Consider the following 27,661-nt stretch of genomic DNA (forward strand, 5'->3'; position numbering starts at 1 on the left):
GTTTCCGTTTGCGTCAGTAAATCCACTCCTGCCCTGTTCTCCTAACGGCGAAAGAGGCTTCCCTTGTCTGAAAAGACATGCTTTATGGAACCCTTATCGCAGGGAATCTGGGTCACTTCTTTTCAATTTAACAGCGTGACGAGGAACGTTCATGTCACTGAATTTCTGCATATGCGTCCGGATTGTTTTCTTCAGATAAAAATTCTAGCAGTGAAATTGCCTGATGCAGGGTTCAGATCCGTTTTCAGAAAGGTCGTGTGTGAAGGGCTCTGGGCATGGCCCTGCTCCCCCCGCCGTGCCCCCAGAACTGGGCGTTAGCAAGCTGGGCCTCTTTGCCAATTTGCAGACGAATAACTGCACCTCGCATTTTCTGTATTAACATGGTGTTCACCGACCAGGGGTGTTTCTTCACACGTTATCCTCGTCCTTGCCCAGGTCGGGGAGGAGGCCGGGACTTGGGTGGTCTTCCGCTGCCCGGCGGGCCCACCAGCAGATATAGCCCCAGGGGCCTGGGCCTGGCTGGCTGGGGCGTGAGGTCCTTGGGTTCCAGGAACGTGATCCTGAGTGACGTGTGTGTCTGTCTCCCCCACAGAACTGTCAGACCTTCAGCAGCCTCAGCTGCCTGAACGCAGGGACGGAGGACCGCGGCCCTCACAGCCCCTTCGCCCTCCACATCAGCAGCACCAGGTCCTGGACCGCCTTGCTCTCGGCCTCCGGCACGGGGGGCAGGACCCCCGCCGGGACCCCGATCCCCGAGCCTCTGCCCCTGTCCCTGGACGACCACCCCACCTGCCAGGAGGAGCCGTGCTGCGAGGAGGCGGGCGGCTGCGCCCTCGGCGAGGGCTGCGGCAGGCGTGGGGAGCCGGGCGCGGCCTGGCGGGACCGCGGGGCCGTCCGCAACAGTCCCTGCTCCCTGGACGGCGAGCTGGACATTGAGCAGATAGAGAACAACTGAGGGGCCCCGGTTGGCGGCGAGGCAGGCAGGGCAGGGAGTGCGCTAGAGTCCACGGGCCTCCCACCACCTCCCCAGCCCCCCACCTCGCTCCCGCCGGGTGCTGGGCGGGGCCCCCAGGGGAGCCCCACTCCTGGGCCTGATCAGCGCTTCCCGGAAGGCCTCGGGGCCCAGGAGCGAGCCCACCACCTCCCCAGACGCCGTCCCGCCCGCGGGGTCCTGGCCCGGCTCCAGCCGCCTGGCCGGGCCTGCGGTGCAGGGTCTCAGCCTTTCACCAGCACCACACCCACACTCCGTGGAGCTGCCACGGCCAGGAGAGAAGCTTCTTGGTTTCGGTCTCCTTCCCCCTCTTTCCCGTGGGACATCGGCACAAGCGTCCCACCGTCCCTGCTGGGCAGTCCCATGGCGCTGGGCAGGGCCGGCCCGCTCTACGTGCTGACCGCCGGCCTGGGTTTCCGCCCGGGCTCGGGTCCCTCCGCGGGGGTCATGGCCCTTCTCGGCCTCCTGCTCAGGTTCAGTGGGGGGGGGAGTCGGCCCACAGCGCCCTCCCCCTCTCAGTCGTATTCCGTGCCTTCTCTCCCAGGTCTCCCGCTTGGGGCCTGGGCGGGGTCGGGAGAGGCTTCCTTCCGTGGTGACACCAGAACCGTTTAGCCTTAATGCCAAGTGCGGGGGACAGCGGCCCTGGGCTGCCGGGCGGCCTCCACATCTGGACTCTCAGGGTCCAGGGAACAACTCGGGGCGCTCGTTAGAGGCCGTCTAGTTGGGTAGACGTCTGGTGGCTCTGTTGGCCGAAAAGGCAGAGCCACGAGCCCCTCCTGCGGTGTGGACGGCCTGGCCAGCCTGGCGCCGGGCTCCCTGCCGTTCTGGGGGCTGCTCTGGCCACGGTCGGCAGCTGGCAGCCATTCTCCGTGACCAACCTGTCATGCAGTGTCAGGTGAGTGGAGCAATGTCACCATAAAAGGGCGACCTCTTGAAAACGTCCTCAGGAAGCGGGACTTCTGTGCAGGCGCACAGCCCCAAGCCCTGTGCTCGTTTCGGGACGGAGGGCGTCTGCTGGCTGCTCCGGGGCCCCGCAGCCTTCACGCGCAGGCTCGTTGTCGGTGGGCCGGGTGGGCCGGGGAGCAGAGGGTGGCGAGTGCCTCTCCCCGCCGCAGGCATGGAGCGAGACGCGCGCGCACCCTCCCCGGCTCCGGGCCCCCCTGCCCCCCGCGGTTGCCGAGGAGCCCCCCCACCACCGACGTCTCCCTCCCAGACAGCTCCTCTCCAGCCCCGCTTGCACACATGCCACCTGGGCTCTGCTGCCTTGGAATCTGGCTTTTAGCAGCTTGGCGCCTTCCTCAGACGATAGCAGTTGGGTCGGCTTGTGAGCGAGCGGCTCCTTTTCCCGTGAGGCTAAACGTATCTGTGCGTTCTCTGGAGTTCGCTGCGGTGACAGAGGCTCTCTCCGAGTCACCTTCACGGCGGATGCCTCACCGCTGCAGGTCGAGTACGAGTGGCTCTCACTTCCTTTCCACTGAGGAGAGAGAGACAATATTTGGGAAACTTTTTACTTAAACCTTTACTTTTTTACATCAAAAGAGAGGGGGCTCAAGTTCTCATTTATACTTGGCTTTTCTTAATAATCAGCCATAAGATGCTTGCAGAAAACCCCAACTCCGTGGCCCCCCAAGATTGAGTTGAAAGCCTCAGGTTGTAGAGTGTGACGGGTGTGCGGGCGCTGGGCAGGTCCCTCCAAAGGCACGTCCCCCTGGGGGGCCTGGGGAGTGGGACCAGGCAGCCGGCGGCTCTGGGTGGGGCAGGACATCTCAACCGACCCCCGCTTGGTGGCTCGTCGTCTTAGAGCTGATCCAGAGGAGGCTGGGGCAGCTGTTCGGTGGCGTCCAGCGACCAACGTGTGAATTCAGAGTACATGCTGGCGCCTCGCGGCCTCAGAAAGCCCGGGGTGGGAGGTGTTGACACCTGGCCCGCACCAAGAGTGGCCATAGAGAGCGCATGTGGGACAGCAGTCCTTCCTGGGGAAGGACAGGTAGGATCCCACCTGCCTCACCCACCAAGAGGGGTTGAGACTCAGCCAGGATGGGCCTTTCCTCGGGGCCGGGAGGGAAGGCACATGGCGGTGGGTGGGTGTCACGGGCCTGTGGCGCAGGTGACGCCCTTGGACCCTGCCGGTCACCTCCCCCCTTCCCAGTCCTGGTGGCAGGGAAGGACAAGCAGTGGCCCCATCGTCCCCACCTCCCCGCAGGCTGGTCCTATCAACCCAAAAGGCAGAAGGGATCCCAGCCCAAGGCAGGGTTTGGCCCTTTCCAGCCGCCTCGGGCCTCTCCTGGCTGTTCCTGCCCCAACCGAAGCTCCTCGCTAAAGCCCACGCAGCAGCAGGGAGGGGAGAGGATGGCCAGTGACCCTCTCAGAGAAAGAGGTGGCCTTCGGTGGCTTCATGTCGGTCTTAATTGAAGAGCGCAGACCTCATCTAGAAGGTGCTGCCACGCTGCCAGAGGCCTATCTGTGCTCTGCTCCTCTGGCACCGGGAATGTGGTCTTGGAGGGAGGCCGCCTCTGACCCCAGGGGGCTGCCCCCAAGCCTCACTTCTGCTGGGGCCCTGCCTCTTGCAGCCCGTGAACTCCTGCCTCTGAGGAAGTTCAGAGCCGGGGGGTAGGGCCGTGCCAGGCCGTCCGCCGGCCCCGGGGGCCCTGAAGGACAAGAACGGGGTCGTGGATGGGGCGGGGGGTGGGGGGCGCTCGCTTCCTGTCATGGGGCATCCCTGCTCACTCCAGAGGGAGCGCCTGCTAGAGCCGCCGGACTGACGGGCGGCTGCCTGTGAGGGCCGGGCCGGGCCGCGCCAGGGGCCAGGGCCACAGCCTCGCCGTTTACATTACCGCAAACCCTCTTGCCTTACTCACGGTGGAGGCCGGGGTCCAGCCCAGGGCCCACAGGCAGACACGACATCCAGGCCACAGGAGAGCTTGTTCTGATCATGCATACGAATTTTCATTCTCAGAAAGCCTTACCTTTCAGCAAAACTTTTGTAGCAGCAAAGTCTTGTGAATTTGTACGCGAGAAGATCTACATAAAGGAGAAGTCCACCTTAGAAAAAAAGCAAACCCAACACCCAAATGGGTCTCCAGGCAGGGCTGGCGTGTGCGTTTCCGCGCTCTGCTGGAACTGCCGGGGGCCTCAGCGCAAGCCCTGGATACCCCGCCGCGGGCTCAAGTAGCGTGTGCTCTGGCCTCGGGACCGGTCACCCGAACGATGACCGCTTCAGGCCCCGCGGCCTGGGGCGCGAGCGGTCCCCCCCCCCACAACCCCGGCGCTGGGGCGGCAGCCCGGCCAGGGCGGTGCCTCCGCGTAGGCAGTTGTGCCGCGTCTTGCCACAGCCACACAGTTGGCCAGACCCCTCCCATTGGTGCCAGAGAAAACCATTCCTCTTGAAAGAGAAAAGAAGAGAAAAAGATTAAAAAAAAAAAAAAAAATTCCCAGACCGCAGCGGAGATCTTTTAGCCTAGGTAGGATAGTCTGACCTTCTAGCATAGTCTCTTTGGCAAAGAAATTGTGTTTCAGTGCGGGGTGGGGGGGCGATGCCCCAGGGTGCGGGGACGGCGAGTCGGCGGTCTCTGGGGCCGTGTGCGCTTTCCCAGCTGTACCTCGTGGGGGCTGGGGAGCCTCAGGAAGTGTGGCGGCCGGGACGGGCAGTGTCGGGCCAGGCCCCTGCCCGGGGCGAAGCGCTGGGTGCAGAGGCGCTGGGTCTGTCCCCCACCTCCACCCACCGCAGCCTGTCCTCCGCACGGGCCGCGACTGTCTTGCACTAGAGCCGCTCTAGTCTCTCAGGAATTTGCTTGTTACTTTTACTGTGTAAATAAAGCTTCCTGGTTCAATACCCAGCTGCTGGGAGCCGACTGTGTGCTTTCTGTTGGGCGTGGCAGATCGGAGGGTCCCCCCTCTGCCTTTGGGACCCTTCGCTCTGGACTGGCACGGGCAGAGCCTGGGCCCTTCTGTCCCCTCCGAGCCTCAGGGTGAGGTCCGTAAAATGGGGAGAGTGGACATCTCGGAGCTGTCGAGAGGCTCAGGGGCAGGAGGCTGTGAGCGGCCACGACGGGTGTGCTGGCCGCTGCCACGGCTGCGATCCCCGGGTCCCCCAGCACTGGGGCGGGCGGGTAGTCCCTGTGTGTCCCGGGTGGAGATGCCTCTGCCAGGCAAGGCCACGCAGCAGTTGCTCCAGGATGCACTGCTGCAGGGCGCCTGGCCTGGAGCCCCGTGGGCCTGCGGGGCCCCCTGCCCACCAGGGTAGCCAGGGAGGGGGCGCAGGCTGGGACCCCACGCTCCTCGGAGGGCAGCACGGCTCAGATCTGTGCTGCTCAGGCAGAGGGGTCGCCAGCACTCACAGCTCAGCTCAGTACCACACTAGACAGACTGTACAATCCAGACTGTGTTAAAACACTTACCTCCACGTGGAAAGAAGGATGAAAGGAAATGCATCCAAATATTAACAGTGGTCAGGCTCTGAGTGACTTGTGTGGTTCCTCTGTAAACTTTTCTGTTCATGTTCCTATAGTAACACATATTGCTTTTATAATCTTATTTTTTAAAAAAATCAAAACTTCAGAAAAAATGAGATGATACAAAGTGTCCAGTTTGTTTATCATCTAAAGCGGGACAGTTCTGGGCGGGAAAGCGGGCCCTGGTGGAAGCTCCCGCTGGGCGGGAGGTGGCCCCGTGAGCACCGCAGCAGGCAGCCCCGCGTGCCCCGCCCGGCGTCCCCGCCCCTGCGTCCCTTCCTCCCGCCGCTGTCCGCCCGCCTCCCCGAGAGGGGCAGCTGGCCCAGCGGGTAGGCCAGGCCTTTGCACGGACCTCGTTACCTGATCTGAGGAGGAGAGAAGCGCCGCAGCTGTCTGGGCCCCGTGGCGGGCACACGCCTGCCGGCGGTGACTCGGACCCCTCAGTCTGGCTCCAGCTCCCGCAGGGCAGCGAGAAGATGGTGTGGATGTCCTCCTGGTGCCACGCCCCTGTCCTCTCCCGTGCGAGTCTGGCTGGAGCCGCCGTTGCCCTGCCCCACGGTCAGCCTGGGACTTTCTTGGGACCCGGATCCAGCCAGGCCTGGACTTGGAAGCCTCGTAGATGATAAACTCTTGCTGGATTAACCCAGTTTGAATCGGGTTTTCATGCAGGGCTGGTACCGTGTGGATGCTTCAGTTGGGAGATCTGGGGGTAGGTGAGGCCCTTGTGCCCCCGTCCTGCCCTCTTCTTCGCCCCACCCGTCCCTACCCCTTCCAGCAGCTCTGCCGGGTGCCCCCAGAGCCTGGAGTGTCTGCTGGCCCTGTGGCAGGTCTGGTGCACGTCTCCTGACCACAGACAGCTCCTCAGACCACCGCCAGCCCTGAACTCCAGCCCTACCCGTGGCCTGTGGCTCCGTCTATCTCTGGCCTGAGAACTGTCCTGCTTGGGGGTGGGGAAGGAGGGTGGGCACCAGGCCAGGGCCCGACAGCTGGAAGGACCCAGGGGTGAGGTAGGCCACCCTCACTTCTGGGCGGCCCCCAGCGCGGCAGCAGGACAGGGGTCAGCATCCCCAGTGGGGGCGACGGGGCATCCTGGCCTGGCCGGGCCTGGTCCCTGGCAGGGCTCAGGGAAGGATGAGATAGCTGAGGCTCGGGGGTACATGGGGCCCCCAGAGTAGGGCTGGACCTCAATCCCGAGGCACATTTCATCTCCACTGGGAGGATGCCCGGGTGCTCCTCGCCTGGAAAGTCACAGCCACCGGCGCCACCGCAGGTCATCCCCTGTGGAGGGATCGTGGAAGGGACTAGAAAGGGCATACGGGACCCTTGATCTGAGCCTCAGACCTTGATCTGAGCCTCGGCTCTGCCCTTGCCAGCCGTCAGCCGGTACGCAAGTCAGTTTCTCTGCACCTCAGTTTCCTTATCTGTAAAATGGGGAGATGACAGTGTCCCCGTCACAGAACCCACAGCTCGGGGTGGGGGGGGGGCAGCGTGTTCTCCGCCCAAAGCAGGGGTCTGTGCCTGCTGACCCTCTGAGTCCCTCTCCGTCCTCACTCCCGGGCAGCAGCTCGCGAGGGGAGGCTCTGCTTGTCCATGGAGAGCGGGACCCCCAGCCTCCTTCCTCCAGAACCATACTGCCCTGCCTGCAAGCCCCTGCTGAGGACAGCCCGCGAAAAAGGAAAGAAAGAGAAGAGGGAACAAACCCAACAGAAGGCTGCAGGCCCGTCCCCGCCCAGTCGCCTTCTGAGCCCGGGTGCCTGCTGCCCGCATGCACTGGTCACCTAACAAGCTGGAATTAGGGGACCCCATCCGGGAGCAGGCCATCTGCATATCTGCCAGCTGACGGGCCGAACGCCCTCCTCCCTTGCGAGCCAATGACCCGAGCCTGGCCGGTGGCCTCTCGTCTTGATGAAAAGACTCAGCCACGACTACCATTTCTTCCTAATCCTGGTTTAATGGCGGCCGGCCTGGCGGGCAAGGCCAGGGGGCCGCACAGAGCCCCACCGGCCCTGGGCTCCCGTGCTGGGGACTCAGGTTCAGGACCAAGCGTTCTACCATCATCTGCCTTCATTTAATGGAAATCCTGTTACGGAAGACTCACGACCTCTTTCATGAGGAGCCTCCCAAGATTTGTCGGTGGGTTCTGGATGGATGTGGGGAGAAACAGAGCATACAAGTTACCGGTTCTGCTGATTGATGCTGAAACCCGAAACTTGGGCTGTGAGCGAATCTGGGAAGCCCGCGGCTCACCGCCCGCCACCTCGGCCTGCTGCGTGAGGGAAGGCCCACGCTTGCCCTGTCCACCTGGTCCCTGTGGGGCCTCAGTTTCTTCCTCCGGTAAACAAAGGGTTTGAGGCAGGCGAGGTGTCTCGGGGCCCTGGCCTCCTGATGTGCAGGGGCTCAAGTCCAGGGCAGGATCAGGGACGGTGCCTCATCCCCGCCGCCCGCCCCACGCGGTCAGAGCCGGAGTCGCCGCAGGTCAGGTTAGAGTTGATTTAACCGTCAGTTTCCTGGGTGTGACACATTCAAGTCTATCGAGTTAAGGCCCCAGAAGTTACCCTCCACCTGCCACCTGGATTCCAGAGCTCACAATTCTCGCTCTGAAAGACGGCAGTCTTTAAAGTGCCCCTGGGAGCCTCTCCATTTGGGCTCCAGAGGTGACTTGGGATAGGAGAGGCGGGCTGCATTGTTTGTGGGGGTTCGTGGGGAGCGCTGAGCAGTCCCTCTGACACCAGGGGCGGGCAGGGGCCGCTGGGCCGTCCCGGGGAGGCCGGCTCGGCTCTGGCTGCAAGGGCTATGCTGGGGCGTCCCGGCTTTCTCCAGGCGCCTCCCTAAAACTCAAGTGTTGTTTGAAAAGAGGCAGTGGGCAAATGCCTGAGTCCGATTCGGTAGCGCGTTGAAAGGACTGGCCGACTGGAGAATGGCTTTGGGGATTCAACAGATGTGCCCCCACCTCTTGACTTCACTAGGGAAGCACAGGCAGGGGAGGGGCCGGCAGGTGGGGATGAGACGTCGCCCAGGAGCCTGGGCGATGTGACCGGAGAGGAGGAGGGAACGGGGGCTGGCAGAGGGGGAGAGAGGGGGGCTGGTGGCTCAGGGGCAGGGCAGCCCAGAACTGCCTGGCCGGCACCCTCTCGCTTGCCCGTCCAGGGCAGGGGGCAGAGGGCAGCGCCTCAGACAGTCTGGGCACAGGGGTGGGCGGCAGGAGGCCAGGGGCCCTCCCAGAAGGCCTGTCACTTGTGCGCGTGCTGCAGCAGCAGGTCCACGGCCTCCGCGAGGTTGTCCACGTACCCATCAGCCTTTACTTGCAGGCAGTGCTCGTCACTGGGCCTGCAGAGAGCAGGGCCCCAGGTCAGTGCATCAGTAACCCCAAGGTGACCCCTCTGAAGCCACTGCCTCCCAGCATCTAGCACAGCCCCGGCCTTGCCCTCGGAAGACTTGCAGGCCCTTCTGCGCCCCACCAGGCAGGCTGGTCTTGGTCGACGGCTGTCCGCGTCCTCCCCGTGCCCCAGGCCCGGCCGCCGCAACTCAGCAGCACACACTCCTCCCTCCTGACCATCCGTCCGCCTGGACTCCCCCACTGTGCCCTTCCCCCGTTGGAAGCCTGCTCGGAGCCCCGTGGCGGTGGCCACTGGCCCCTGCTCCGTCCGTGCTGCCAGCACAAGGCTCGCACGCCCGAGGGTAGGGCCCTCAGTTCAGTCCTTCTCTGAGTTTCCTGTCCACACCCCAGGGGGCTCATGTACCATGTGCTCAGCGCCCTCAGAGGCTGCTCCCCCCCCAGCAGAGGAAGGCTCCTGGCAGAGCTGCTCTCTGGCCGAGATTTGGGGGGCTAGAAGCGCCCACAGCCTCCATCCGTCCCCTGCTGTATTCCCTGAGGCCCCGCTGGATGCTGAGGACAAGAGGAGCGAGACCACACGACGCGCGTGGGTGCCTACGGGGTCCGCGCAGCACCCAGGGGATGCCGCGTGGGTGCTCCATGGCGGGGGGCCGTGCGGGCTGAGTCCTGAAGCAGAGCGGGGCTCCAGGTGGACACGCGGAGGAGAACTGTAACGGGGCTGGGGCCCCGGCCACAGGAGGCAGGAGAGGCTCGGGGTGGGCTCCAGGGAACGTCCCCCAGAGTCTTGACAGTTGCGGGAGGAAGGGGGCCGGGGGCAGCCTGGAGGGCCGTGAACCGGAGCGTGGGGGTCCTGGCAACAGGAAGGGCCGCCCCACTGCTCGTGGGCTGGAGCTCGGCGGGGGCAGGGGCCCCTCCGATTACCCCAAGGCCTGACCCAAGCGCCCTGGGAAAGCGCAAGGCGCCCTCCTGGCACCGGGCCCTCACCTCGGAAGCTCCCGTCCTGGCCTGGAAGGAAGTGGTGCAAGTTGGCTCTGACACCATCATTAAAGTCAAGTTGCCCCTTTGAAGGGTTTGGCATCTATGAAGCACGTGACCCTAAAATGCTGTCCTGGGCAACGGCACCTTTTCTTTTAAAGAGCTTTCAGCCCGGGAGCCTAGAGGCCCCCTCCCCAGGGGCTGTTGAGGCCTGGGACCTGAGCAGGGGGGGAGGGGGAGGGAAGTGCAGATACCCCTTATGGCTGGGGAGGGCCCACCTTTGACTCTGCGCGGTCTCCCTTCCTGCTGTAGTCCCCAGGCACGGCCCTCCCGCGTCTCACATCATTTGCTCCTTCCATCCTCGGGGAGGAGGGAGGTGCCCCGCTCTGACAGGTGAGGAAATGGGGGCTCAGCGAGGTTCAGAGACTTGCTCGAGGCCGTGCCGCGGGGGGGGCAGAGCCGGCACCTGACCCGGTTCCTCTGGTTCCCAGCGGCACTCTGGGTCGCTGGACGCCCCCACCCCTCCAGGAAGGTCACGGTGGGCAGCGCCCACTCCACGCAGAGGCCGCTTACAGATGCCAGGGCCGGCAGGCATCGCTCCTCTGGTCTTCTCAAGTGCGGCCGCCCTGCGGCTCATGGATCGACACACACACAGGCGCCGCGGAGGCTACATGACTCCCCCAGAGGTGAGGCCCCAAACATGAGCCTTGGGGACAAGACAAGGGGACGAGGGCACAGGGACCCCCCCCACCACCCACAGGGTCAGCAGCTCTCTCGCGGCAGTGGAGGTGTTTTAAGGGATCATTATTGTGTTCTGGCCAGATCCAGGCAATCTGGTGAACATGGGAGTTTAAGATCCACGTTACCCTGCATCAGTGCTGAAATACCCGCCTGTCAATGGCGAAAGGTTGTCTGTGGCACACACTCTGGAACACCATGTGGGTACCTACTTGTGACACAATTCCACCCCTAGGTATGCCACACAGCAAAAGCGCAATGACATGTTCACCAAAGACATGTACTAGAATGTTCCGAGCAGCTTCAGTCGCGATAGCAAAAAGGCAGAAACTGCACAAATATCCATCAGCGGGAGAACAGAGGGACAGAGGGTGGTACGTGCACACGTCAGAACAGCGCAGGACAACAGCACCCGCGGTGAATCACATGCCATGCTGCAGTGTCTATCCACCCCCCCAACACGCAGATGTCAGGACGGGCAGAAAAACCAGGCGCGAAGAACCCAGAACAGACGACCCGTTTGTATCCGGTTCGGGAACGGGTACAACCAGCCTCCCGTGCAGAGGCCAGAGGGTGGTTCCTTCCTGGGGGAATGCGATGGGGGTGCTAGCAGTGTTCTAGATCTTGACCTGGGTGGTGATTACAGGGGTGGCACATGGCAGAAAATGCATCACATTCTTCATTTTCAGTGCACTTTATATGCACATAAACATGCATATATAACATACACTTGAGGTATATGTTACACCTCGAAAATTTAACTTAAAAGGTCGCATATAATCTCACACATGTCAGGTGTCTATCTCCCATCACTGCGGCTATTCTCTATGGCCTATGGGTCAGATTCCTCCGGCGGCCTGTTTTCGTACAACCCTTGAGCTAAGGACGGTTTTCATACTTTTAAAACTTTGTAAAAAGAAGAAAATGTGCAACCGAGACCACAGGTGGCCTGTGAGCCTCCACCAGCTGCCTCTTGGGCCTCTGCAGCAAAGGCCTGGGGAGGCCTGGTCCCGGCCGTCCACCCTCCGTGGGCCCCTTCCTTTCGGTCCTCCCAGCGGTGGGCGCTCCCGGCCTCCCGGCCGCCCATGTGCTCTGTGGACAGCCCTTCCTGCGGGAGGGTCTTCCCCCTTGAGAGCCCAGGGCTTCCTGGTGTGCGGACAACCCCTCCCCTGTACAGGCTGAGGGGTGCCCCCTCCCTCGGGTCCTTCCGAAGCAGGTGGGGGAGGGGATACTCCTCTGGGCGGCTCCACCTGAGAGGGGCCGGCCTGGCCCAGGGCCCAGCGAGCTGGGCTGGCAGGTGGGCAGGAGGCGCCCTCTGAGAAATGGAGACGGAACAGCTGAATGAACAGTACCCCCCCCCCCGGCAAACCATCTCTCTGCCTCAGTTTGCTCATCTGTGCCCTGAGCGCAACAGGCTCCACCCCTCACCCACCTGGCGCCCTTGGGTGAGCGCGCATACCCCCGTGCCGCGGCGTCCCTGCCTCTAGATGAAGGTAATCCCGGGAGAAGCGCGGGAGACACGCGAGGCGGGAGGGGCCCCGCGGGCCTCGTGCGGGCGTTCAGCACGGCGATCACCGCCAGCGAGGACGCAGCCAGCCGTCGGAAGGGCACCGTGTGCCGGGCAGGAAGACTGGCCGGGAACCAGCCTTGGGCCCTGCCCTGGGCACACGGGCTGCTGGCGGGACACGCGGATACGCATCAGCATCCGAGGCGCAGGGGAGACGGTGAGCTTGGTGGGTGGGGTGGGCGTGTGTAACCACAGGCATTGCCGGCAGGAGGGGCAGGGAGGCCGGGACCCTAGGGGACGTCCCAACGGCGGTACCAGCGTCCTGGCCCCCGGCCCCTGGTCTTGCCTCGTGCTGGCCTGTGTGTGTGAGGCTGCAGCCCTGCACGGCCCGGGATGCGTCCTTGCGGGTCTCCCTCCGCTGCCCCTGGGGCTGGAGGGCAGCCCCGAGGCCCGGCTCCCCGACGGTGCGGTGCCCCAGCCACCACTCAGGGGGGGGTTGTCAGGGGAGGGGGACGTCTTCAGGCTGCACCTGCCCAGGCGCTGACACCCCTGTCCCCTCTCTGTGCCCCCTCCCACCAGTTCCCATCTGATTCCTGGCTTTTCTCTCCTCGACAGTGAGGCCAGTGGCTGCTCAAAGAACCGGAACTTCTCCCAGCAACCCCCCCCACCCCGATTCGTCATCCCCGCCATCCCCTGGGCGGCTGGCCCAGGACTGCCCCCCTCGGACCTTCACTGGCCCTTGGGACGGGTTTACCGTCCAGTCAAACGAACTCCACCCCGAGAGGGAAGAAGAAATCAGCCCATAAAAGAAGATGCTTCATAATGAGATTCAAGGCGGCCCCACTGAGCATACGGTACCAAGCCGAATGGGTACGTGGCTAATTACGTTTAATTACATATCATTTAAATTCAAGAATCCATTAAAAGAAAGGATTGCATTAGCAGCCGGCCGCTGTTTGCCAACACAGAGGAAATCGTGGACTTTTATGTCTTAATTACGTGATGCTGCTGTGGGCTGTGGCTCTCAGGGAGCCGGGGTACATGGAGGGGACGCATCCTGGGCCCGCCCCCCTCGAAGCCCCTGAGGCAGCTATGCACGGCCTAACTGGGCAGGAGAGGCCTCCACTGCATGCTGGCCAGTGACCTGCAACCCACGGGGCCTCAGAGATGTCACACTACAGAAGCTGAACGGAGAAACCCAGCAAAGACATGCCCTTTGGCAGTGGGAACAGAAACAGAGGGTAATGGACAAAGGGGCCAAGAGACGCCCCTGGCTTTGAGCAGGCCCTGCCCGGACAGGGCCGCACACGTGGGGAAGGAAGGGGAGAGGCGGGCACAGCCGGGCCGGGAGGGCTGAGGCTGGAGCGGGGAAGAGACAGACAGGCAGACAGAGGACACAGAGAGACACGCACACTCAGGAAGAGAGATGGAGGGAGGGAGGGAAGAGAGAGGGGGAGAAAACAGAGCAGCAGAGGAAAGAAGGTGGGAGAGAGCAGGGGGCAGAGAGACACACGGAGAGGAGCAGAGAGAGGGATGGAGGGAAGGAAGCGAGAAAGAGAAGCAGAAAGGAGTAGAAAGAGAGCACGTAGAGGTGGGGAGCAGACACCAGAGTCTCCCGGGCAGAGAGTGGGCTATGCCCTGATCACCCCTCCGCCCCACTGGGACTTAGGAGAAGCCCCCTCTCCCTGCACCCACAGGCTCAGCTGAGGCTCGGCCGGGGCCCCCATGGGGGTCACGGTTGCGCCTCCCCTGCCCCAGGCCCACACAGGGTGGGCTCCCTGCTCCGTCCCCAACCAGCTGTCTCTTCACTTCCCTGAGCTTTCCCCATCTGTAAGGTGGGCATATGGCCTGGCTCTCAGGGTCACTCTGAGAATGAAGCCCCTGGCACCTCGCCTGCACGTGCCGGCCCTCAAGCCGACGCCAGGGTCGGCCTCCTGCCCTCGGCCCTCGGCCCTCCCAGGGCTCACTGTCCAGTCCCACACTCACAGTCGTGACCGGAGCTGGGAAGGGAAGAAAAAGGTGCGGGGTCTCAGGGAACTTACAGGGGGATGTGCGGGGGTCAGGGAAGCTTCTGGAAAAGGGGGCATGAGGCTGGATCCCTGCCCCCACCATCCATTTGAGCATGGCCCTCAGGTCCCTCCCCAAAGTTGGAGGCAGAGGCAGGTTCCCTGGGTGCTTGTATGGCTGAGGGGCAGCAGATCCTCCCCCTCTTGTCAACAGCTCCCCCCTCTCCCTGTGTAAACTCTGCTGAGGCTCCCTATCACCCATGTCACAGCCCAGCTCCTCAGCAGAGCAGACAAGTCCGTCCCAACTGGGTGTCCTCCCAGTCACCCAGTGTCCAGGGCCCACTGCTCTTCAGACATTCCACGTTCTCCCACACCTCTGTCCACACTATGTCCTGGAATGGCATGACCACTAGGTCCTGCTCCACCTGCAAACTCCTATTCATCCTTCAAAGCCTCAGCCACTTGTTCCCATCTCCAACTCTATGCTCCGTGGCGAGCTGCTCTCTTTTCTGAGCACCCAGAACTTGCCCACCTCCGCCAAACCCTCGTACCATTCTGGCTGGGCTGCCTAGAGGGAGGGGGGCCAGGCTTCCTGCACCAGTGGCTGCCCACACAGGCCTGGCCCACACAGGCACCCAGGAAGTGTCTGCTGACCAGTAAATGAACAAAGGCCCCCACCCAGCAGGGCGCCGCCTGTCATTAGTTATTCCGCCCCCTCAAGCCCCTTGAGCCGGGGGAAGGAGGGAGTGACAGAAGCGGAGAACAAGGCCAATCTGTGTCGCCCTGGACGACCTCACAGGGACGATCAAGGAAAATGGCAGCTGGACGCCCAGGAAGGACCGTCTCCGTGCCCACCTGGCTCTGCCGAGGGGACACAGGTGCAGCCTCTCCCCGTGAAGTTCTCGAGGAGACAGCGCCGCCCACCACCAGCTCCCCACCTGGTCTGTTCCAGGGCAGGGCCGGGCAGAGGCTCCTGAGACCGGAGGCCACGGCACTGCCCGCACAGGGAGGGGCGTGTGTCCTTGTCCTGACTGCTATCCAAGGGCCGGCCACACCCCTGGTGGCTGAGGGCCGGGCACTGGGGTGGGCTGGCCACGTGGATTCAGGGAACCGGGCCGTGGCTCTGGGAGGGTGACGCCACCGAGACTGACGCCAACTCCGGGCTGTGCTGACGAAGTTGGAGAAAAAGGGCAGAGGGCTTGGATTCACATGGGGCCGGAGGTGACGAGGCTGGGCCGAGGGCGGCTTTCCATCTGAGCCCCAGGAGTTCCAGAGCCAGGGCCCCAGTGTTTGTTCCTAAGGCAGCACAGGCCAGGGCATGGCCTCCGGCAAACGCCTGCGATCTGCCGCCGATCTGCCGCCTCCCGCCCTCATCCACGCTTTTCTGAAGGCTGATTATGGGATTCCTGCCGCCAGCCGTGGCCCAAACGTGAGACCTGTGGCACGGGGCTTCCTGCCGCCCGCCTGCTGGCCCAGGACGCTCGCCATCAAGACGGCAGCTTGCTGTCCCCGCGATCCCTGGCCTGGGCTGCCTGCTGGCAGGTGCCGCCTCGCAGTGGGGTGGCCCGCGGGGCGCTCACTGCCACAGACCTCAGAGGCAGAGCAGGGCGGGCGGGGCAGGCCCAGGCCTGGGCAGACACCCCGGGCACCTCCGGGCACCGCTGTTGCTGCCGCTGACGCAGAAACCTACGCAGGAGCTGCTCCCCGCGGAGCCCACGCCCCATCCTGCCGAGGTCCGCCGAGCCCGGCTTCACAAGGGGACTCGGACCCATCCCTGCCTGCAGGGAGGCCACGCCGGAGACGAGGACCCAGGCCCTGTGCCGTCCTGCCCGGGCCGGTCATCAGCTCCAGCCTCAGATCCCTGTCCTCACTCAGAAACCTGCTCAGGCCTCCAGCCTGTGTCCCCCAGCCCCACCCGCCAGCCCCACCCTCAGACCACGTGCCTGGGCCCAGACTCGGCCCAACACCTGGGACAGGCCAGCCTGGAGCCCCCGGGCCCCACCTGGGGACCCTGCGGCCCGGGGCCCCTCCTGCCCCTGATGGGAGAGACCTGCCTTCCCCCCGCCCAACCGGCTCACACAGACGGGCACTTCTTGGGGGGATGCTTTAAAATCCCAGAAGGGGAAAAGTACTGAGATAAACACCCAGGCCTAGGACAGTCCTTGCCTCAGGCCCCTCTGAGGACCACGGCTCCCTGGCCTGGAAAGGGAATGGGGACACACTTCTGTCGCCTGGGATCCCCCTTGAGGTCAGAGCTCTGCCAGGGGAGGTGGCCCCGCCCCAGAGCTCCCTTTCCGGGCGGGCGCCTGGGCCTCTCCCGTCTGTCTGGCTGTCTGCTCATCTGTAACGCGCAGGGGTGGGGAAGGGGGAGAGGGAAGCTTCCCCCAGAGCACCCCCTCCCCCTGGGAGTCTTTGTGCAAATGAGAAAGAGGTGCGCCCTGGTGAGCCAGGCCCCTCACGGAACTAACAGTGGAGCCTCCAGCCGCCAGCGGACATCAGCCGGGGAGGGGACAGGGCATCGCAGGTTGGCTGCCTCCCCCTCCCCCTCCCTCCAGCCTCTGATGGGAGGAGGATCTAAAGATGGGGGAGGGTTCCCGTGCCCCCACCTGGGAGACACACTCTCCTTGCAAGTGCACCTGGGGCCTGGGGTGGGCCAGGGGTACTACCCAGAGAGAGGGGAGGCCCACGTCTGTGCCTTCCACCTTGCAGCCTGGGCGGTCCTGGGGTGCCCCTTTCCTTCAGGCAGGTGGCGCCCCAGGGCCCAGAACCCCACCCTGGCTGACCCGTCCTCCAGCTGGGAAGCACCAGGAGTCTCTCCCACCAGGAGGAGGCACTTGCTGGGCCGGTCCCAGAGGCTCTGAGGCCCGGTGTGTAACCCGAGGCAGGGGAAGGAACCTGTCACCGACTAGAGGTCCTACCCAGCCAGCCGGCAGGCTCTGGGATGCGGGCAAAGCTCACCTGGCTTGGGGGATGGGTGAGCCACAGACGCTGCGCCCGAAGGACAAGGGGGACGACTGGGCACCGGCCCCCGCGGCTGCTGAGGGGGGGCTTCGAGGCGCATTTCCCATGTGCCCTGCACAACGCCCCATGATGCGCACCGTGTCCGGCCTGTCCTAGAGGCGATGACACAGACCCAAGACGGGGGGGTGGGGGGGGGAGGACCTGCCCAAAGTCCCACAGGCAGTAAATGGCAGCGCTGGGACTTCACTCCTCTGTGTCTGGATTTAAATCCGGGCTCATTTTAGGGATTCTTCCCTTGGCACGAGAACATACTCTGCACCTGGGAATCACTGATGTGCGCTGGTCAACCTCCGGCCAGGCCGAGAGCCCTGCGGGCAGGGGTGCACCTCACCCTTGGGTCAGCTCCCGGCCAGAGGCGGCCCTTGGAAGCGTTTGCCAGCTTTGACTAACGCCCGGAGGATAGCACGGTGTTTGTGAAGGAAATGAACGAGGAAACCGTCCGCACTGGAGCTGCACAGCCCTCCGTGGCTGGGCATGCCCGGGCAGAAGGGCGGCGAAGCCAGAACTCCTTACCTGGGCCTCGGGGTCGCCAGCACCCAGCGCCAGGCCTGCTCCGGCCAGGAGCGGCCGGGCAGAGGGCAGTGGGGGCCTGAGCCCAGCGGGGAGGGATTTCACCGCGGACCCTGGCACCCGCCCTGGGGCCCCTCTGCCCACAGGGAGGAAACGGGCCTGTTTACGGCGTGTTTCAGCCTGGTGGGACCTCGTTAACCAGAACTGACCCGATGCACCAGCTGCTTCCTGCACGGCGCTCACTGCGCATCGGCTGCAGGCACCTGAGGTGCGGAGAACAAAGGTGGGACACGCAGAGATGCAAGGGCGGTGCCACGCGGCCGCCCACCAGCATGTCGGCGGACTCGAGAAACTCCCCCACACTGACAAACAAGGTCCCTTGAACCCCCAGCCCTGGCTGGAGCCCCTGCCTCGGCCTTTGCCCAAGTCCTATGCACAGTGAGGCCAGAGTCACAAACCGGCGGCCCCTGGACGCGTCTGGTTGGGGGCCCACATAGTGTTTTTCAAGAACAGGAGCTGGACATTTCACTTCTTTTGAAAATCTGAAAGATCCAGTAACAATGGGCCGGGACTCCGCAGGCAAAACCGAGCTGCTGCAGTGTGGCAGCCACTGCCTTGAGTGCGGCGGGTGGCTTCTAGTTTCCCACACTCCCAGCACTCTCCATTGCCTCCCTACCCTTAGAGCAGGCCGTCAGTCCCCTACATTTCCTGCCTGCCCCTGCGGGCCTCTGGCTTTGCTGCCCTGTACCGACCACCGGCTCTCTGGGACTCGTTTCCCAAGAAACGAGTCACCTCCTCTAGGAAGCCTCTCCCCAGCCCTCATCTCGGTTAGGTGCCCGTTCTGTGCTCCGTGGCACCTGTGGCGACCCCATCGGAGCATCCGTCTCTCCCCTGTAGGTGTCTGGTTACCTGTGTGACGCTCCCCCGAGACTGTGAGCTCCCTGGGGGTCAGGGGCATCCCTGGGGGGGCCTTACGCTGGGAGCCGGCAGGGACAGGGACGGTCAGCCGACCGCCTGCGCAGACGAGCCAGTGGCCTCCTTCCTTCTGATCACCTGGGAGCTGTGTGCCATCGCCAGGCATCTGTCCCTGTGAGCCCGGGCTGTCCTGGAAATCTCGGCGGGGGGCCAGTCCGTCCCCATAGCCAAAGGGCAACGGGCAGAAAGGCGGGTGTCTGGGGCTCGGGGCCTGGGAGCCCCCGCCTGGCCTCACCATCCCGTTCCTGCCTAGAGCCCAGGCCGCAGCCTGCGGGGCACACACAGTCTGGATCCTCACCTCCCCCGGGGGGGCCCCGCTGCCCAGCCCCCAAGCACCAGAGCTCTCGGTCTGGGTAGCAGTGCCAGGCCACAGAGAACCTTCTGGAGAACCATTTAGCAGAATGAAAAACGCCCTCTCCCCCAGACCCAGACTCTCAGAAGCATGAAAACGTCAACAGCCAGCCTGGGCCGGCCCTGTTCGTGGCCAGTGTAACTGAAGCCTAAGAGGCCAGCCTGCTCCCCACACCCCAGGCCTGCGGGGCTCTGCGTCTTCACGCGAAGCAGGCTCCAGCGTCCGAGGGCAGCGCCCTAAGCAGAGCTGCAGGTGCGGGGTTGGAAGCAGAAGCACGTGGAAGCGGGGGGCTGCACAAAGCCGGCCGCAGGGGGGTCTGAGCGGGTCTGAGCGGGTGCCCGTCACCCTGAGGCTCCCCACCGCCACCAAGACTAAATCCAGTCTCCCTGACACGGCCCACGAGTGGGCTCCAGAGCCTGCCGGCCCCCTTACTGCGCCCCTCCCCACGACCCCCTGGCTCTACGTCCGTCCTGTCATGCTCCTGAGCCTCCCGTGCCACTGCCTGGAACATCCTCTCACGCCCGCTCCCCTCCGCACGGCCCGACGCAGAAGGAACCGGCCCCACCACGGTCTCCAGGACCCATCCTACCCCCTGAATGAATGAATGAACAGCCCCATGGCCTCAGGGACGCTGGGAATCCAGTTGGGACCTCCCAGTGGATGGCTCTGTCCATGGAGCAGATGTAGCTCCCAGGGAGGCAGGGAACCCCCGGGGCACCCCAGGTCAGGCCTGAGTGGTCAGCCATCACACCCCCCCCACCCCGTGGCTCCCACAGGCTGTTGAATAGCGAGGGCGGTTTCTCTCTTCTTCCCCTTTTCTCGTTCCCAGAAGGCATGTCAGGCCTGACCCCAGAGGTCCCTGATTACAGCCACGCCCACGCCGGGGGCTCGGGAAGGAGCGCTGCAGAGGGCGGTGGGCTGCCTGCTGGGCCTGGCAGAGGATGCCTGACCAGGGTCTGGACTGGGCTGGCCCTGACTGCTGTGTGACCTTGAGCTAACACTTGGAGACTTGACTCTCTTGTCTGTAAGTGGGGCTGAAAAGACCCCCTCCCAGGGCCGTGGTGGAGACGCAGGGAGATGATGCCTGGCGGGGGCCCCCGGCGGATGCGCGGTCTGGGTGGGGGGATGGGCGGCAGGCGCTGGACAGGGCTGGACGAAGAGCCCTCGTGGGCCGCTCTGGCCAAGGGGAGGGGCAAGGCCTCATCTGTGCACGGGAAGCCCACCTTGGGCTCGGTGTCCGGAGAGCACGTACCATCTGCAGAGACGGTCCTGAGGACCACGAATCTCGGGGAGGCCTTCCCCAAGGGACAGCCAGGCCGCCCGGGACAAGTGCTGTGCTCCTGCTTGGCGGGGGAGGGGCGAGCCGGACAGAGGGCGACGCGAGACCTGCAGAGATGCCGCATGGCTGGGCCCAGGGACCCTGGACTCCTCTGAGAGGGAAGGGGCAGCCTCTCGGGGACGCTGACCCAGCTGTGCCCCCAAGCCTGCCCTTGCGGCCCGCTTCTCCAAGCTGGTGGGATGCTCTATTCGTGATATTATTCATGATAGTGACAGTCACTGAGCGCCCCCTCCCTGGGGGACCTGGTGAGGGAACATACATGCTACAGCTGCTTTGGTTTGTGCAGCAGCCCAGGAGATAGGTGCTACTGCCCCCATCTTACAGCTGACAAAACAGAGGTTCAGAGAGGGTAAGTGGCCTGCCCGGGGTCACAGAGCAGGGCTGGCAGGCCTGTCTGCCTTCCCAACCTGCCGGAAGCACTGTCCAAACCCCACCAGGAGCCAGAGGGCTGGGCTAGCAGGCGGCAGGCAGGGGTCCACCTAAAAAGCTCACTTAGGCAAAGGGACGGGTTTGCTGGGGGCTGGGCATCTGGCCTCACAGCAGAGGAGCCCCTGACAGCTGTTCAGAATAGTTTGATAAAAATATGTTGAACACCTGGTGTGTGTTTAGATTAAAACAAGCTGGCCCAGACCCTTTCGATGTGCTCTACAACGGCCAAATCCCCCCGCCCGAGAGGTCCACCTGCACCCCGACCCGGGCCCACAGGGGCAGTGGTTGAGAATCTGCCTGCTAATGCAGGGGACGCGGGTTCGAGCCCTGGTCTGGGAGGATCCCACATGCCGCGGAGCAACCAGGCCCGTGAGCCACAACTACTGAGCCTGCGCGTCTGGAGCCTGTGCTACGCAACAAGAGAGGCCGCGATAGTGAGAGGCCCGCGCACCGCGATGAAGAGCGGCCCCCGCTTGCAGCAACTGGAGAAAGCCCTCACACAGAAACGAAGACCCAACACAGCCCAAAATAAATAAAGTAATTAAAAAATAAATAAACCCGGGCCCACGGGGGCACAGGGCAGGGCACTCTCCCCCGCCTCCTCCACAAATGCCACACATCCCCCTCCTTTGGAGGCTAGACCAGGTCAGGAAGACCCCGTGGTGAGTCAGCGCAGCCAGCCCTGGGCCTGCACGCCCAAGCTCTGTTTCTCACGAGGTGGCCCAGGAGAGGGGGAGGGCACGGAGAGGTGGTGCCCCTCTCAGTCCTGGGGATGGGGGGGTCGGACCGTCCCACTCATTGGAGGCCTGGTGTCAACTCCACCAGGCGCAGACCTGGGTGTCCAGGCCGGGGGAGCTTGTAGACGATGTGGGGTCCTGTACGTGGGGCACCAAGCTGGCACCGCCCAAGCTGTCCTGGGAGGTGGCACCCATACCCCCCCACCCCGATAGGTGAAGAAACCAAGGCTCAGGATGGGTGAGGAACTTGCCCAGAGCTCGTGGCAGAGCAGGGCTCGCACCCAGAACCTCTGTCAGCTCGGAAGGGACGTCTCCTAAGGCGATGGGCCAGGCAGCGCCTCCCGGTGTGTTTAGGGACCAGCGTGTGGAGCTCTCATCCCGTGGAATGTGCAGCCTGAGCTCCAAAGTGCAGTTTCATCAGCTCCATGGCTTCCCGGGAGCTCACGTGGGACTTCTGGTCTACCAGCCTTTACCTACTTTGCTACGCACATGCCACTTAAAAAGGGTCAAAAGAGGCACTTCGCCAACCAGGAGGTCCCGTGGCCCCAGGGAGCTCAAAGGTGCTCAGTATCAAGAGCCACTGGGGATATGCAAATTCAGAGCAGTACACCCCGCACAGCCACCCGAACGGCCAGAGGTGCAGCACCGAGGGCTGGCAGGACATGAGCAACGGGAACTCTCAGTGCGGCGGGGGGCGTGTGAGAGGGTGCAGCGTTCCAGAAAACGTCTGGCAGATACAGTATCTCCTAATGCTAAACACATGAGTACGCGTGGCCCAGGGATTCCACCCTGGTGTGTGCCTGAGAGAAGTGAGGCCATGTCCACCGAGACACGTGGACAGGAACGTTCCACCAGCTCTGTTCATAGTGACCCTGAACAAGAAACAACCCAAGTGTCCATCAGTAGCAGAATGAACAATAATTGTGATCCAGTCATACAATGAAACAACACACACCAACGAAAAAGACCAGGCTCCTGCAACATAGAACGACAGGGATGAAATAGAGTTGGGTTTTTTTAATGGCCCAGGTAGCCTAGAAAGGCACACAGTGACGTTCAGGGCAGTGCCAGAGGCCCAGGAGTTTGAACAACAACAACAACAACAAAAACGTAGCTTTGAGCTCCCCGGCAGCCAAAGCAAAGAGGGAGACTCTGTAGGTTACAGAGAAGCAGATGACTGTTCATGAGGGACAACCTTCCCAGCGGCACAGACCAGGAGGGTCCTGCCCCTGCCCACGTGAGGGTACGCACAGCTCATGCATGGCGAGGACCCGGCAGGGGGGTCTCAGAAGCTCAGCAGGTGTCCTTCCCTTACGAGCAGACCTCAGGCCCTCTCACTCCAACGTAGCTATTGCGTGGCTCCAAGACCGGCTTGACCCACTCCCCTGACTCCCTAAGGTCTGGCTCAGTGGGTCGCTGGTTTGTTCAGCCAAGGTTTTCCTAAACTAGCTCCCACTTGCTCCCAAGCTCCTGCCCGGACACGCCAAGTTCAGAGACATCCCCTCTCCTCTTTGGACTTCAGATTCTCCACTCATAAAACCCGGGGGCTTCAGCTGACCTTCCTGGCTCTCCTGCTACTTCCTCCTGTCTGGGGGTAGACATTCCCACCTCAGGGGCCAACAGGAGACCTAGGCAGACGCTGACCCAGGACAGATGGTATGTGGGGTAGGGATGGGGACGGGGGTGGGCCGGGTGGGCCGGGGCAGCGCAGGCGGCAGCAAAGGTCCCAGGAGCCAAGTGAAGTTTTAGAGCCTGTGTTTAATGAGCCCCACAGAGGGCTTTTACTGTTCAGTTCCAATCCTGCACATCACAGGTCTCAGAGGGCACCTGCAGGGTGGGGTGGCAGTCACTCCCTCCCTGACCGCCTGCTATGCGCCCCCCTCCTTCACTCAGCGCCCCCCCGCACCGGGGCCCCTGCAGAAAAAGGACCTGCAGCCAGATCGCTCAGAACCTGCTCTTGGTGTCAGCTGCCCCCTGGCACCTCTGCCTGGTCCCCACCTGCCACTGAGCTCGGAGCGTGGGCTCCTCCCGTGCAAAGGGAGGGAAGGGGACTCTCCTGGCCCCTCGGAGGTCAGCAGGGCCACAGTGGGGCCGGCCTGGGGGGAGCACTTCGCACAGGGGCCCTGGGCTGGCGCAGCTGGGGTGCAAATCCCGCTGCAGCAGGTGACTCCCCCTGTGTCCCCGTGAGGACTGAGCAGGACAGTGTGCACTGGCCGGGCTGGTGACGAGGTGACAGCGCTGACGGCCATCAGAGGCCAGAGGCCAGGCAGTACAGAAGGGGCCAAACCGTCCCAGGTGGGCATCAGGAAACGCTTCCCAGGGGCTGCTCGCTGAGACTGGTGCACCTGTTCACGAGGACTGTCCCCCGACGGGGTGGGGGGGTTTCTCATCGGCAGCACCCCTGCCTCTGGGACAGCCTTCCCGACCCCTGCATGTGACTCTGCAGCGGCCGTGCGGCCTCTCCGTTTGCCGTGACGCACCGTGCCTGGGGCGCAGACACACCCTGCTGTCCTCCTCCTCCCCAGGGAGGCAAGCTGACGGCACTGTTGGAGGGTAATGTGGCTGCAGATGTTAAGATCCATTAAAAGAATCAAGTTCTTCAGCCCCGTTCCTGGAACTCTGTCCTAAAGAGACCTCATACAGAGCCTGGCACGTGGAAGCTCTTCAACAAAAGTGAGCTGAACGGAAGGACAAAAGCTATAGGTACAATAGAGATGCTCAGGGCAGCAAAGGAACCAGTCCAAACCAGTCCAACCATAGGGGGGAGTATGGTTTATCTGCTTCGTAAAATAAGATGCGGCTATGAACGATGACGGGGGGGGGGGGGAGACAAGAGTTATACATGCACATGACCATGGCTACAGAAGGGGGCTGGCAGGAACCCAGAGGAGATAAACAGCGGTCTAAGCGAGGTGGGATAATGGGTAGGACCGTTCCTCCAAGTTCCCTTGGAGGCTGCGGTAAAGCTGTCTTAATAATGTACATGATAATAGAAGCAAAGTTTCTAGTTTTGTTTTGCCACCGATCGCTTCACCTGAGGTATTAAGGAGGCTGGAAAGTCAAGGTTACGCTCCAGCCCAGCCAGATAAACAAGAGGCACAGCGCTTCCACCTACAGGTCCTGCAGCTCGCCAGCCGTGGGAGGGACAGTCCGGGCCAGCCCAGACCTTGGGGCCAGAGACCCAGCCGGGCATGGCAAATGCCACCTGCTCTGCAGAGCGTATCCGTTCATTACAGAGCACCCCCAGGTGAGCCGAGGTAACCTTGGGGCCGGTGGTGCCTGCCACGTCCAACGAATGCCACCTGGAGACCCCCCCAGGGCTGGCCTTCACCCCGTCCTCTGTGCCCACCTACCCACAGTGCCAGATAGGCCTGAAGCCATTACCCTAGGGACAGAGAACACTGGCGGTCCACCCGGCACGTCCTCGGTGGCACCTCCTTCAGGTCCCCCTGGAGAAGGCTTCGCGTCTCAGCCCCTGGAGAGGGGGACACAGGAGTGGCGGTTTGCTTCGGGCCACCTGGCCAGCACGTGGTGGGGCTGGGTCTCCAACGCTGGCATCTTCCCTGTACCCAGTGGCTGGAACAAGCCCCAAACACGGTAAGCGAGCCCCCAAACCCAGGAGCTGGAGGGACTTTAGGGTACAACCCCTCATTTCTCAGGTGAGAAAACTGAGGCCCAAGGAGGGCAGATGCTGGCCTGAGGCAGCCCAGGAAGGCTGCACAGAGATGGGACGAGTCTGTCCTTCCAGAGAGCTGAGCTGGCCACCTGCCGGGCACAGGCCCGAGCGGAGGGGGTTCCTGGGCTCCCTTCTTGCCAGGACTCTCACCACCTGCACTTACAACACAGGGCCGGGCATCGGGGAGCGGGCGCAGACGGGGAAACTGAGGCACGGTCTGGAGGGCCTGGAGAGAACAGCGGGGAGACCAGCGCCCCTCCCCCATATTTACTTGGCACCTTCCACCCCGGCTGGGTTCCCCGAAAAGCTGACGGACGCCACCTCATTCATCACAGCCCAGACAGCACCTCGCAAATGGTCAAAGCCACCCAGCGGGGGGCCGTTCACCCCCGCGGCGTGCCCCACACTCGGGCGATTGTGCGTGCAGGGACCCCGTCCAAGCTGCGCTGGCTCCTGGCGGCCCGCCGCACCATGGACGATTCCTAGACGGAACCTTGCTTTCTTCGGTTTCGTCTCCAGCCCAGGAGGACCAGCTGCTCCTCCAGAACATTCACTCAACACTGCTCTGATTTTCCTCAGACCCTGGTCCTGCCCCACGACTTACTGCGAAGCCAGAAACCAGCCCTGAACAGTCTGGCCCTCTGGCCTCCAGAAAGCCCTGGAAGCAGCTCCCATCTGGCTGTGGGTGGGGATGGTGGCAGCAGCCCCCAGATGCACTTGCTCAGTGATCCTCGGGGGGGGCGCTGTCTTCTTTACAGATGGGGAAGCAGGACCAGAGGGGGAAGCTGGCTGATGGCAGTGGTTTAGGCTCAGGATTCAGGGGTCAGGGCATTCCCCAAGTTCGGAGAAGCCCCAGTGACTCATCTTCTCTCTCAACCCGCTCAGCCTCGGCTCCCCTCCAGTGACCTTTGGGACTTGAGCCCTAGGCTCAGTGTATTGAAAGGGCTCAGGTTGCCAGGACTGGAGAATGGGCAGGCTGGTCTGGCAATGGGTAGAAGGAAGCTGTGTAAGTTGAAGATCCCGTGGAAAGTAGGGCCCCAGGTGCCATCTGAAATGCTATTCCTTCCTGGGCACCCGACTCTGGGCACAGGGCCTGGCACTGCAGGAACACCGTCCCTCAGCCCAGGTGTGTGTCAGGACTATACAGTTCCAGGGACTGAGGCTTTACACTATACTTCACATCTGATAGGGCCCCTCTCCCTCCTGCCCCCTCCCCCTCCTTCCCACCTCCCCCCGGTTTCCTGACTAATTACTTGCTTACTGCCATACAAACTTAAGAATTAACTTTTCCAGTGTGTGTTACAAGGCGGAGGAAGGTGTCTTAAGTTACCCCTAAACAAGGTTCTTCAGCAGGAAAAGCTTAACTTCTTCCTCAGAACACTAGGGAGTAGGCTGGGAAGTGCTGTCAGCTCCATTTCCAGAGGCCCATGATCAGACAGGAGATGAGAATGCTGGTTCTCAGATCCAGCTGCTTATCGGAATCACCTGGGGAGCTTAGAGCAATGACTCGTGTGTGGTATCAAAGTTGTGGGATGCAGCTAGAGCAGGACCCAGAGGGAAATTTATAGCACTAAAAACACTTAACATAGGGGACTTCCCTGGTGGTGTAGTGGTTAAGAATCCTCCTGCCAGTGCAGGGGACATGGGTTCGAGCCCTCGTCCGCGAAGATCCCACATGCCGTGGAGCAACTAAGCCCGTGTGCCACAACTACCGAGCCTGCGCTCTAGAGCCCACGAGTCACAACTACCGAGCCCATGCACCAGAACTCCTGAAGCCCGCGTGCCTAGAGCTCGTGCTCCGTAACAAGAGAAGCCACTGCAATGAGAAGCCCGCGTACAGCAACCAAGAGTAGCTCCCACTCGCCACAACTAGAGAAAGCCCACGTGCAGAAATGGAGACCTAACGCAGCCAAAAATAAATAATTTTTTTTTAAAAAAATGCTTACATAGGAGGAAAGTTCTCAAATCCGTCATCTAAGCTCCCACCTTAAGAAATCAGAAAAAGAAGAGCAAAACAAACCCAAGGCAAGCAGAGGAAGGAAATAATAAAGATCAGAGTAGAAAACAATGAAATTGAAAACAGAAAGACAACAGAGAAAAATCCCTGAAACAAAGGGCTAGTCTTTGAAAAGATCAATTAGGGATGCTGATGCCTGCATCCACCCCCACCCAGAGGTTTCCCTGAGTTGGTCTGGGGTTGGCGGGTCTGATCTCCCCCTGTGACTCTAGTGGGCAGTGAAGGCCACCTTGCGGCCACACGCAGACCACCTGAGGGCTGCCCGGCAGGAAGAAAGAGCAGTCTGCACAAATGCTGCCTCAGTTTCCACCCCTGTACAACGAGGGAGGCAGCACAATGCCAGCCACTTGCCATGTTGTTCTGGGCAAGTCTGCTTTCCACTCTGGGCCTGTTTCCACCCCAGACTCTGTGCTAGACCTGACATTCTCCGTCTGCGCTGCTTGGAGCCCCGGCTCCCGGGAGGGCGCTGGGGGCAGCAGGGTGGGAGTCAGGAGCCCTGCCTCCCCCCATCTTCCACCAGGGGTGGGATGGACCCACCCTGTGCCCCGGGTCCTGGGTCTGTGAATGAGGCCCCCCAGCTCTGCCCCACCATCAGGAGCCTCC

At 62.7% G+C, this 27,661-nt stretch overlaps 2 protein-coding genes across 5 annotated transcripts in view; one reads left to right on the forward strand and one right to left on the reverse strand.

Moving 5' to 3' along the window:
- The window catches only part of FAM53B (family with sequence similarity 53 member B), a 78,645-nt gene extending 73,818 nt beyond the window's left edge, over window positions 1-4,827 (forward strand). Inside the window, exon 4 of the mRNA XM_059053978.2 lies at window positions 593-4,827. Coding sequence (XP_058909961.1) covers window positions 593-955 — 363 coding nt within the window. The 3' untranslated portion in view covers window positions 956-4,827. The remainder of the gene's footprint in view (window positions 1-592) is intronic.
- A 545-nt stretch (window positions 4,828-5,372) lies between these two features.
- The window catches only part of LHPP (phospholysine phosphohistidine inorganic pyrophosphate phosphatase), a 137,006-nt gene continuing 114,717 nt past the window's right edge, over window positions 5,373-27,661 (reverse strand). For 2 of the 4 annotated variants that reach the window (XM_067024394.1, XM_067024396.1), the window contains 2 exons: window positions 5,803-8,769; window positions 5,373-5,480 (listed from right to left, as the gene is read on the reverse strand). In XM_067024394.1, the coding sequence (XP_066880495.1) occupies window positions 8,673-8,769 (97 nt within the window). In that variant the 3' untranslated portion in view covers window positions 5,373-5,480; window positions 5,803-8,672. Of the gene's footprint in view, window positions 5,493-5,754; window positions 8,770-27,661 lie in introns of those variants that run through there. The other 2 variants (XM_067024395.1, XM_059053979.2) reach the window with 2 other exon arrangements.

The sequence above is a fragment of the Kogia breviceps genome, chromosome 2, assembly GCF_026419965.1.
Source record: "Kogia breviceps isolate mKogBre1 chromosome 2, mKogBre1 haplotype 1, whole genome shotgun sequence".
Taxonomy (NCBI): Eukaryota; Metazoa; Chordata; class Mammalia; order Artiodactyla; family Physeteridae; genus Kogia; species Kogia breviceps.